General features: G+C 34.6%; 1 protein-coding gene across 3 annotated transcripts in view; it reads right to left on the bottom strand.

Moving 5' to 3' along the window:
- Positions 1–13,158, bottom strand: part of pcx (pecanex) — a 743,348-nt gene that overhangs the window by 567,506 nt on the left and 162,684 nt on the right. For all 3 annotated transcript variants that reach the window (XR_016547122.1, XM_090376780.1, XM_090376781.1), the window contains exon 7: positions 7,653–7,880. Coding sequence is in view for 2 of the 3 variants with exons in the window: in XM_090376780.1 (XP_090232906.1) it covers positions 7,653–7,880 (228 nt within the window). In the remaining variant the exon portion in view is untranslated. The remainder of the gene's footprint in view (positions 1–7,652; positions 7,881–13,158) is intronic.

Here is a 13,158-nt window from a genome sequence, read left to right as displayed (position 1 = left end):
ACACCTAGAGTACTGTATACAGGTTTGGAGGCCTCATTTCAAGAAGGATGTAGAGCTGCTGGAACGAGTACAGAGAAGGGCAACAAGATTAGTGAATGGAACAAAAGGGTGCTCTTACGAAGAAAGACTTAAGTTTTGCAAATTACAGTGTCTGGAGACTAGGCACCAGCGAGGTGATCTGATAGAGGTGTATAAAGCCTTGAATGGTTTAAGCATGCTCAATGCTGATGGGATTCTTCCTCTAGCTCAGAATAATCACCTGAGAGGGCATAAATTCAAATTCAGGAAAGACAGATGTAGGATAGACGTGCGGAAATTTGCCTTTAGCCAGCGGGTGGTTGGTTGGTGGAACAGACTTCCATCCCCTGTCGTGCAGGTTGATAGCCTAAATAAGTTTAAGGCTCAGCTGGACAGGTATTTTGAACGAACAGAGAGGTGAAGTGGAAGTGGGGTTTTTTTTTTTTTTTTTTGGCTGATGCTGCATAAGCTTGCTTTCTTGCAGCATATGCCCCTACTAATGCTAATATGTATAAGCTAGTCTGTAATCAAGTCACAAAGGAGGTTAGGCAGGCGAAGGCAGATTACGAGAAATCTTCGGCAAAGGAAGCTAAGAAAAACAGAAAGGATTTCTTTGCTTATATAAACTCTAAAAGGAAGGGGTTGAATCTGATTGGTCCACTTGATATCGGTGGTTCAACTGTTGATGATCCTGCTCAGATAGCAAACAAACTGAAAGACTATTTTGCATCTACATTCACACATGAGGAGTTATTAAGGTTTGAAAATGCCACAAGGGTATCAAATTGTCACAGGGTGCTTAATGATTTTGTAATAACTGAGAACAAAGTGGAGGAGAAATTGTTGAAGTTAAACATAAGAAAGGCAACTGGGGTGGATGGAATCTATCCAGTTATATTAAAGGAGGTGGCAAAGGAAGTAAGCAAACCCTTAGCCATAATCATGAGAGCATCCTTGGACTCAGGGGAGGTCCCCACGGACTGGAGATGTGCAAATGTGTCCCCAATTCACAAAGGGGGATCGAAGGATGACACGAGTAATTACAGACCTTAAGTAATTACACTTAAGGTGGTAGAAAATGAAAAAGACCTGGGAGTAATTGTGTAGTCATATATGAAGTTTTCTGAGCAATGCAGACAGGCGGCAAGGGCAGGTCATGGGGTGTTGTCAAAGATATACAGGAATTTTGCTAACAGGGAAAAGTTGGTGATTATGCCTCTGTATAACGCAATGGTCAGGCCACACCTTGAGTACTGCATGCAGGTCTGGAGGCCTCATTTTAGGAAGGATACAGATTTGCTTGAGCATGTACAGAAAAGGGTAACAAGATTGCTGAGGGGAATGAAGGAATCTTCTTACCAGGAGAGGCTTAAGTTTTGCAAATTGCAGCAGCTGGAGACTAGGCACTGCGAGGTGATCTGACTGAGGTGTAAAAGGCCTTAATGGGTTGAGCACACTGAATTCTGATGGGATTCTTCCACTTGTTCAGATTACGAACTTAAGGGGGCATGAATTGAAATTGAGGAAGGACAGATGTGGAATAGATGTGCGGAAATTTGCCTTTAGCCAGCGGGTGGTTAATTGCTGGAACAAACTTCCATCTATTGTTGTGGAAGTTGATAGGTTAAATAAATTTAAGGAGGAACTGGACAGTTCCTCCTGAAATTATGTTGTTATTTGGTTTTTAGGAGTATTAGCAACTAAGGCCATATTGCTCCGGGGATATGCGGTGGTCATTCCGTGATCTTTCCGCATTCTCCATATTTGGTGGTCACAGGCTCGAATCCCAGTCTAATCAAGAAGCGTGTGCTACACACTGCTGTTCCTACCCACCTAGCTATGGAGGCACCCATACACTGCATCACGTGCCACTACTACTACAATGTAGGTGCTATAAAAAGAGAAGACTGCTGTCATCGAATTATGTAAAACTGTAGTACACTCATATATACAGAATGCATTAAAAGAAATGTTACAGACAAAAGTAATAATCCAATTAATTCAAAAATTAAATAGAGAGATAAAAATTAAAAATATATATATTAAAAATAAATAGGAAAAAATAGTAGAAAGTTTACATCAGTGGCAGCAGAAAAGCACAGTCCACTACATGTTGCTTACAATAAACTAAATTAAAATAGGATTTTTGCCAGTAGCTTGGCGAACCAGTAGAGTCAAAAGGAACTGAACCAAATAAAAAATAACAATAACAGAAAAATATATAGGGGGAGGTAAAGAAGGAAAGGGTAGTGTTGAAGCAACGTTCCTAGAATAATTTAGAAAATTAAGTCAATTAAAAGAAATTTAGCGCCGCCCCTCGTAGGTACCCATTTCCGAATTATGTGAAATCTCACTAAGGTGGAAACATAGACTAACAACATTACATGACTAAATAAATTAAAAATGAAATGAAATAAAATAGACTGACCATTATGTCTCATCTTGACATAGGACCACGAGGCCAATAACAGTCAGGGAATCAGTGCATTTCGAATAGCAATAATATATATATATATATATATATATATATATATATATAATGTATTAATAAGAGGTTGCAGAAAATGGTTACAATGGAATTTATTTAGATCGTTTATGGACCAGGGATGCTGCTATTTATAGCAGAAAGAACCCAATGTTGTTGAAACGTTGAAAAATCATGGGATCAACAGCATTAAGTACTTTAATTTTTTATTTAATATACCTTCCAGGTTTTCCGTAGTTTCGATTTCCAGTTTTATTAGCTCGAACCCATTCTCTTCCTCACTTTCTACCTACCCATATATATATATAAGTTAATTGAGAGGATGAGAATAGAAAATGAGCTACAAACGGAGTGCAACAACGGAATCATGGAAAATTATGAGAAAATAATAATAAAATACTGATTGATGAATAACTAATGAAATCAATGTCTTCTTCAAGGGGTCAACCGTTGAACTCACAAGAAAGAGAGCAAGAAGTGGGCTTTTATTTGTGACATGAAATTATATGCTTAAGATACGGTGGTAAAGGATTTTTGAATTTAGTGGTAAAGGAAGTCAGACCTAAAAGTAAAGATAATGCACGGGAATGGTGAATGTATATTTCAGGGCTGACCTAGTGTCATATATACACTGCATAATTAGCTAATCTTCTTGAATGGAACTGTTAACTGCAAACTGAGTTGAACAAAGGATTGGTGTCACCAAGAAAGGCTTAAGTTCTGCAAATTGCAACTTCTGGAGACAAGGCATCTGCAAGAGGATCTAATTGAAGTATATAAGGCCTTGAATGGATTGAGCAAACTCAATGCTAATGGGATTCGTCCTCTTGCTCAGATTACTCACTTGAGAGGGCAAAAATTCACACTGAGGAAAGCCAATTGTAGAATAGATATGCGGAAATTCGCCTTTAGCCAGCGGGTGGTTGATAGTTGGAACAAACTTCCATTTGTTGTAGTGGAGGTCAACAACTTAAATAAGTTCAAGGCAGAACTAGACAAACATTTGGAGTGAATGGATTGGTGAAATGGGAAGGGTTAAGGGTTTTTTTTTTGGCTGATGCTATATAAGCTTGCTTTCTTGCATCATATGCCCTACTAATGCTAACTGTGGGAAAATTAATTAAACTACAGATTTATTAGTATTACACATTCATCTTGTATAAGTCCCTGACTTACACAAGATGAATGGATCTGTAGCTACACAGGCATTTTTTATTTATTTATTTAAGCAGTGTATCTATTTCAATTCTACTGACATTAGATATATTATAATATTTTATAATGTACTAATGTAATATTATAATACTATTATAATTATATTATATGCATTAAAATATTATTTTGTTTTTATCAGCACTACTTTTTTTTTTAACTTTAACTATCCTTCAAAACAAACATTTTTGACATATGTCAAAAAATATATTTCAGCAATATTGGACTTACATGGAAGCCTTTGGAATGAATTAACCATGTAAGTTAGTAACTTACTGTAGTAGCAAATGATGCAAGGAGAAAAGCTTACACAACATATTTAGAAAATACTTCACTACATTGAAACAGTTCTGGAATTCATTTGCTGGGGAACTTGGGGGATTATATTAAAAGGAAACTAGCAAAATATTAATCATTTCAACCCCAAAATAGGAATCATTTTCAATAGGTTAAAATAATTAAATTTATAATTACATACTTATTAAGACTTTAAATGTAAATAAGAAAATAGCAGGTTTTCCTTTATTGGAACAAAGGACCTGATTATTAGAAAACACAACACAGAAAATTTTCTTGTAACAGCCAACACTAGAGTTAAAATAAAATAAACTTTAATGTAATAAACAAATATTAAAACAGAATGAAAAAGTAAAGCACAAATTTAATAAAACTGATATAATCAATAAAAGCATTAAACACAATGAAAATAAGGGTTTTAAAATAAAGTAAATAGAGTATAGTAGCTTTTGAGTTGAAGTGCCTCTTCTTTGACTTGAAAAAATGCATCATGTGGATCTGCAATCATGTACTATAAATTCATATGATACATGATTAATGCACATATGAATGACTGGATGGGATCACAAAAACTAGTAATCTGATGTCAGTGATGTAAAATTATGTGTATGATGTATATGCTAGTATTCACTGCTTTGCAGAATAGTATACTTCATAACAGGATGGATACAAGTTCCCCTTTTGCAGCCTGCAATAAAAATATGGACCGCTTCTACCCATCAGCACTGGTGGTAGTGGCATGAGCAATCAATAACTTCAGTGTCACAGTGGGGATCAAAGTTGTGTTGTCCACTCTAGGAGTGTTCAACAACAGCAGAGTAATCAAAATATGCAGTGCAGGCAGCCTCCTCATGTTCAGAACAAAATATCATTCAACAAATACAGCACAACTTAGTTCTGTGTATTAGTAATTATAAAATATAAACTCAAAAATAAGCCTCAACTTCAAGTTATCTTAAACTATTACAAGGAAAACTTCCAATATCTTAGCCTCCACAGATGGAATACTGCATCAGTATTGAAACCACAGAGTAACCATCCTTTCCCCTGAGGTAAAGGAGGAGAGTTAGCTATGGTATTTAATATCTTATCAAAACATTAAAACCATCTAAGTTTATCAATCTAGTTCTCCTTTTAAAAACATCAGTAATGATAGCAAAAATTTTCTAAAGTAACTCATATCTATAAACATTTCCAAATTTGCCTAATTCAGACTACATTCATTCATTCATTCATTCATTCATTCATTCATTCTCTCTCTCTCTCTCTCTCTCTCTCTCCCCCCCCCCTTCTTAGACAAATATAATTATAACAATGGAACATGATATGGAGATCTCACTCTGGTTCTCCATATCAAGGAGAAGGCCCCTCTCCCTCTTCTTTTTTCAGTTATGCAATCTGTGTTTCCATATTTCTATTAACTCAACATTATATATTTTCCTCTTAGATCTTAATCTAATATGATCATAGATAAATAAAACATTTGGGCAGAACCTGAGTCCCAAAATCTCAATAGAAATGTTTGTCTTGTATTGTATTGTATGGTAAGCCTGGATGGATTATGTCTGTTAACATCTCACCAGCAAACATGAATCAGTAGAAAGTCTGGCATGCCTGAGTTATGCATATAAGAGCAAAATACAATACACACAGTGAAATATGGCCTTATTAATATAAATATTTATATAAATGATGTGCTATATAAATAATATATTTTTTTTATTCTTGTTATTATGCATACCAATCTTTTGAAGGTGATTTCATATGGGCAACAATAACAAGATGTGGAATACTTGTGGCTAACGTTGGGTGCTGGTAAAAACAGAGGGGAGACAGCAGAAGAGGAAGTGAGGAAAAAAGAAGGAGAAAAAATATATAGTTCTGGCTGTCTGTGGTAGCTGGCACTATAGGAGAAGAGGTAGATCCAGTTAGAGATCTTCCCACTGTTTCTCTATTTATGATAGCTGGGTTGGTTGGATATGCGAGGATTAAATTAAGTTTAAATTTAAGGATTTAAATTCTTAAAATTCAGCAGAAGTCTACCCCTTCCCTTTATACTAGGGAAGGGGAGACTGAAGTGTAGTATAAAGGGAAGTTTCCCCTTCCCTTTATATTACACATGACAAAAGGAAGGTGAAATAGACTCTCACATCTCCATCCCTCATAATCAGGGATGCCATCTACAAAGTAAGTTGTGAATACACTAACCCTACAAAGGATAAATGCCTAAGTAAGATTTGTTGCCCCCTTGCCCTTCTGCTTTCTGTTCTTCCCACACCACTTCAGCTGTCTCAAAAAAAGGCAGGACAGGACACTCACATTACAATTTTTATTACCTTGGGAAAGTGAGCCTTTGGACATTCAGTGTTTTGGAAAACACTGTATACTATTATCTCTCTCTCTCTCTCTCTCTCTCTCTCTCTCTCTCTCTCTCTCTCTCTCTCTCTCTCTCTCTCTCTCTCCTTTTGCAACAAACATTAGGATATGGTTTCTTTTGCTTTTATTTATTTTCTGGTTATGTCTTTGTGAATTTTTGTTGCCTTCATTGAAGAGGACTTTAAGAAATCCTCCAGTCTCCAAAATGGGATTTGAATTCAGATTTCTCAAAATGAGTGATAAGTGCCAATTCACATTTAGCCAGTTTCCAATATTCCATGATATATTTCAACCAACTCACTTCTTTAATTTATTATTACATATATTTAAAGTTTTCACAATGTAATTGTAAATTTAATTATTTCCTGGCATTCAGCCATGGCATACTTTATGTACCTTTTACTTTGTTATTTACTGGCTATGGTGCATTCAATGAAGATTTACTTATTTCTATCTGCCAAGACCCTTCCCCTCCCCATCCATGCCATGTATTCTCCAAATTTCCCTTTAAATTGGTCCCAAAATTTAATTATATATGTAGTGAAGTATAAACATTCTTCCTGATTTATCTCCTGAATATCAACACACCCTTTGGCAACCACATTAGCAAATTTTAATTTTATATTCTAGTTTCTAACCAGAAATAGTAAAAAAAAAAAAATCCTTCCTTAAGGTAATTCCAAAGTATTTAGATATTAGCAAAAATCCTTTAAAATGAACCAGCAACAGTCTTCAACTTTGAAGCAAACAAAAAAAAAAATATGAACCAAACGATTATCATATTTTTGTTTTCTTTTATTTATGCAGAGAAAAGGCAAACTGCATTCCATGTTATGATGAAAAAGAAGTGATTTGCATTCATGTTTATGAAAAAAAAAAAAGGTAAAGCATTTCATAATGATTATTTCTTAATATTAAATCAAATATACCACTTTCAAAATTTCAATATAAAAAGTTCCCTGATTTAGATTCATACATCAAAGTATAAAGTAACTACACATATTCACATTCCCATTTCAAAGTGAAACCCTCATTCCACATTTCCATTTGAAGTATGGCCCCAACCATACATTTTGCCATTCAATGTGACTCACTTGCGTAAACAGGTCAATACTACTGTATTAAACTATTCCTGATACATTATTGCTAAATGCTATAAGATAAGTGTAGCAGACCAATGATGTATCTGCTACACTTGTCTTATGAAAGAGAAAAATGAATGGCATCTTTAAAGGCAGGATACCCACATTACAATTTTCATTACCTCGGGAAAGTGAGCCTTCAGACAGTCGGTGTTTTGGAATAGCACCATGCACTCTACTCGATGAAGGGGCTTCCAGGGGGGTTGTTTCATCAGGAGACGAAATAGTACTATCAGAAAGCCTTTCTACACTACTATGTCGTTGTGGACTACTACCTATTGTCTTATCATCTTCATCCTCCTCTTCATTATCCTCCATTTCATTTTCTTTCTTTAAATGTGATCCCATACCTAGATGATGATAATTACTTATCACTTTTTTTTTTTTAAATTACAAAGAATTTCGGGTATGTCTTGTTCTTTTATCAGCATAAATCTTAAAACATTACTAATTTTAAAATGCAATTAATTTAACAAAAAAAAAAAAATCCTTTACTTTATACAAATCATTTGTACCTCATTAAATCAACATTAATAATTTTGAATTATATTCTAAAATTTAGCAATAGAATTTTTAAATTGGTATTTTTTAACGCTTTTATTCCAAATTAGAAAGATATTTTAAGATTTGCTATTAGCAAATTATTTTTTTTCCCTTAACTGTAAATGTGTTGATAATATAAAAATGTATATAAAAAGAATTATTTGGATTTCTCAAAAAAACTTTAATATTTCAAAAAGAAAGAATCATAAAAATTAATGTTCAAATAATATAAATATAAAAGCATTATTATGGGAAAAGATAAATAAATTGATTTAATTTGATTGATCAATTTGAACAAATTATTTAATCTTTAAGAATTAAAGCAGCATTTGCTAAGAACATATTATAGGTTGCATACTATGCAGTAGTCACCACTTGCAAAAAATCAAATGTAAGATTTATTTCACTATGTTAAGCATGACATCAAGTAGGGTAACAATAATTTTAGAATTCAAGAAATGGGAACAGTGGTGGGAGTACCAGGGTTACAAAGAATGCTAAAATATATATGCTAGCATGTTTGTATAGCAATGCCAGGAGTGCAATCAATAAATCTGATAAATTTTGAAGTACTGATGGCAACCCAAAAAGGAATGGTGTCATTCTATGCTGAAAGGAAAGCAATAACTTTAATTGCGAAATACATCATACAGTCGAATCCAGTTATGAGTGCCACGGGACCAGGTGATTTTGTTCAGTATATTGCCATTATTCGCAAAACCCAGGGATGTAAAAACATGCATGTATTAAGTATCGATGCTACAAGTACAGATAAATAGAAAAGTAAAAGTAAATAAACAGAGCTTACATACTTAACAAGACAACATAAAAATACATATAAATGAAAAAAAAAATCTAAACAAGCAAATAAAAACAGTACTTACAGATTGCATCATTAACCACTCCTTTTTACAAAGATAATTTAGAAGTGTGGCCTGTTTCATCAATTTCAATTTGAGATCTCTTAGGTTTCCTTTTATTGTAAGCAGTATATGAAAAATACCATGGGAAGTGTCGCTGTATCAAAAAATTCAATTAAAGTCACCACAGCATCATGAGCTTGTAAATAAATAAGTTGGAATGGATTTTGCAGCGATTGCATTTGCGATGAATTCAATGTTGCCTTTGTCAATATCTTCTTCTCTGTTTAGTAGAATCTCTATTTCAAGGGGGATTTGAAAAGTTTGTGGCCTGAGTATGATAGGGTAGTGGTACAGTGATAAAAATTTCTGTACTTAATGTATAACACTTCAAATACTAACCCATCAAGTTTTCATGCAGTTTCAATAATGTATTTCTTTAATTACAACTTTAAGTAATTCTCATATCAATACACTATGATCACTGCCAGCAAGTAGGTCTTTTATCTGCAGATTCTTAAGCATGAAGAGTCGCTGCTAATAATCAGATTAAGACTGCTTTTTCTGGTTTCCTCAAAAAGGCGTGGTGAAAGAAATAGCCATCCAATAAATCTACAAAGTTCTTGCTACAGTGTGAGTGACCAATGCACAAATTCCAGTCAATATCTAAAAGTTAAAATCCCCCATTATAAGACATTCTAATTTACTGGCCCATCTACGTCTGTACAGTTGCTCATCATACACATCACAGTCCTCATCATACACATCACAGTCACTGGGCTGATAACACACTTCTATTCTCATTTCTGTTTTTTTTTCCTAGTGCTTATGTCGCAAACTGATTGAACACTGCACTGGTCATCCACATCAACTAGATGCACTTTCTTAGATTTTATATGATTCTTAATTAAGAGCATAGCCCCTCCCCCTCTTCTCTCCATCTCTTCTGTACATATTGTGCCCCCATAATCAATCCTTCGATTCATCCCTTATATGTCTCAGTGACACCACATCTCCGATAACCTCAAAATGTCTGCCTTTGATGACTTGACTAGTACCTCAAATTCATCAACGTTTATTTACTATAGTCCTAGCATTAGTGATACACAAGAATACCTGCACCTGTTTTTAATCTCAGTAAAAACAAACACAGACATTGTATTTGCATATTCCATGAAGGCCACTAGCAGCCCTTGAAATTCCATGTACACTGCTTTTCAGCATATTTCATTTTCCAATAGAAGCAGCACGACAATCACTTATTACTATGACTATGGCTGCTGTTAATCAATTAATCTGTGTATCCTCCCTATTGAGGCAGTGTTAGATGGTTTTCAAACCCACCTAACACTGCCTCAATAACAAACAGAATTTTTGCAACCATTCTATTTACGTATATCATATCACTGTAGATGTTTTTTCACAGTAATAGGATAATTATATGGGATATTACTTATACTATTTACCATGAAAATAACAAACAAAAATACTCTACACAGATGAACTGTACAAAAGGGATGATCAATAAAAAAAAATCACCATGGCTGAAACTGTAGAACAGCAATTAAGGAATAGCATTAGCAGAGGCATGCAATGCAAAAAAGCAAGCTTATGCAGCATCAGCCAAAAAAAAAAAAAAAAAAAACCACTCCAATTTCATTCATTCCAAATGCATGTCCAGCTCAGCCTTAAATTTATTTAGGCTATTAGCTTCCACAACAAAAGATGGAAGCCTGTTCCACCAATCACTACTCGCTGGATAAAGGCAAATTTCTACACATCTATTCTACAACTAATAAATAAAACAACAGCAACAGTTTCTGGTTCTAACTAACAGCTTCTAAAGTTAGTGTGTGACGTTCTATTGTAAAGAAATTTGTGAGCAACCTGAAGGAATTCTTTCAAAAATTTCAGTCAACTACAACTTAAGTTCACTGGCAAGATAAGTAGCTCAGATAAGTAGGCTGTGCTGATATATAAAAATGCCCATTTTACTAAGTACATCTACTTAACACCAAATAGGTGCCACCTTGAACACACTGAATTCTTTGTGGACAAGGTGATGAAAAATTATCACAAGAGATGCTGGTTCGTGCTAACTCCACTGCATCCTACAACTGTGGCATATTTCATCGATAGGACACCATGATCAAAGAAAGGCCATGGTGTTCTACAGATTCCTTATTGAATAATATCCTGTAGAGACAGGAAAGTTATAAATTCATCATATAAGCCAACTCTAAGACTGTAATTGGAATTCTGTGTCCAAGCATAAGGAGATCTAATCTGAAAATACATTGAGCTTCATTAAAATGTCCAAAGATGGACGTGGGCATAGTGAGATAGGCAAAATGCAACCATAAAAGGAAAGACTTCAATTTTGTTAACTAAAAAGCTAGTTCACAGGCACCCAAGCAAAATGGACAATCTGCAAGATTTCTTTTCTTCTTTTCCTTGGCCGAATCACTGTTTCAAATCTTCTGATGTCAACATTTGCTCAGATTGTGTCAATGAAATTATTCTTGTAGAGACAAAGTTCTTTACTCCACATTCTACCTTAAGTTCTCATCCTTTATCTAAACCTTAGTTTTCCAATAAATATGCTAAGGCAGTTCAAAATAAGAAAGCTGCATATTGAAATTGGCTCGAATAAAAATCTCCAGCTTCATTTTCTGCCTACGCAAAAAATTCTAACAACTGAAATGCAATTACTAAACAGTCTACACTAGATTTTGAACAAGCTAAGAGTAAAAAATTTGCTTCTTGTCCAAATCGTTGTTAAGCATTCTAGTCTCTTGCTGAAACCACTGGCCACAGCTGTTGTCCATCTCAAATCCTGCCTCTGTCAAAACCAAATGGTAACTTCATGTTATTGCCACTTCAGCCAAATATAAAGCTGACCTGCTAGCATCCTTCTTTTCTTCTAACTTTAATATGTATTGATGATCTTGGTAAACTACATCCTACCATTGCCAGTATACTCATTCAATACCTCCTGTGGTCTTCCATCGTATGGATGTCAAAATAATTCTGAACAGTCTTGGTATTTTTGCACTTGTTCTCAAAACCTGTACTCTTAAGCTTACTCCTGTTCTGTGTCACCTTTTTTTTTTTTTTCACTTTCTTATTCCACAGATGTGTATCCATTTGCTTGAAAATTGGCTCATACCCAGCGAGTTCCTAAAAAGGATGACAAATCCATGCAATCTACTCATTGCACTTCTACTCTTTCTAAAGCAATGGAGAAATCTGTTAATAGCCACCACTATCTACAAAGCTTCCATCTGATCAATGATCACCAATATGGATTCCGTCAACATCGATCTGCTGGAAATACAGTCCTGTGTTACCCATCTATGGACAAATTCAAGAGAAAGGTTTGGTGAAACTCAAGCAGTTGCTCTTGACATTTCAAAAGCTTTACATAGTGTTTCACATAAAGGTCTTCTATCTTATGGGTATCTAGTTTTCTTTCTGACCACTCACTGCAGATAATGATAGATGGCTCTCTGTCCTCTAACTTCTACACCACTTCAGGTGTTCCACAAGGTTCAGTTGTTTCTCCTATGCTTTTCCTCTTGTATATTAATGACCTTCTTCCATTGACCAGAAAGCATATCCATAGTTTTACTCAGTGCTTTTTTTGTAAAAAAATAGGTGCCAGTACTCATTCTTTGTTATCAGGAAAAACTGAAAATTAAAAGGGTATGAAAAGTATTCTAAAATTTTTTTTTTTCCTGATATTGTTACTTTCATAGTAATGTTTTCGGAATAAGAACAACAAATTTAGCATATTAACACAGTTTATTAAGTATAAATTAATTATTCAAGTATATATAAAAAATAAGTAAAATGTGAATAAAATAAGTAAATAAATCAGTCAACTACTGAGTGCCGGGCACTCAGGATGACACGAATGGTTGTTAGTGTAGTATCTCAAATAGAGAGCTTTATGGTAACTGAAAAAAAGTTTCTAGTACCCCGGCTTGGCCTAAAACTTAGGAAATAACAAAAACGTTGCCTATTTGAGTCTTTTCAGTTGTGAATGCCAAGGGTGGGAGAAGTGACTGGCAGGTGAGGGCCGTGCAAGACTCTGCGCAGGCACCTCTCCACCACCAATGCCTCAACACTAACTCTCTGAGTATCTCCTTCAGCTTTGAAAATTGTTAAAAATACTTCTGGTCACAAAATTTATAAATGACCTTTATAGAATTATTAACTATTT

This window comes from Mastigoproctus giganteus, chromosome 6 (assembly GCF_048544385.1).
Source record: "Mastigoproctus giganteus isolate SK-2022 chromosome 6, ASM4854438v1, whole genome shotgun sequence".
NCBI lineage: Eukaryota > Metazoa > Arthropoda > Arachnida > Uropygi > Thelyphonidae > Mastigoproctus > Mastigoproctus giganteus.
This window is presented reverse-complemented; position numbering and strand designations above follow the sequence as displayed.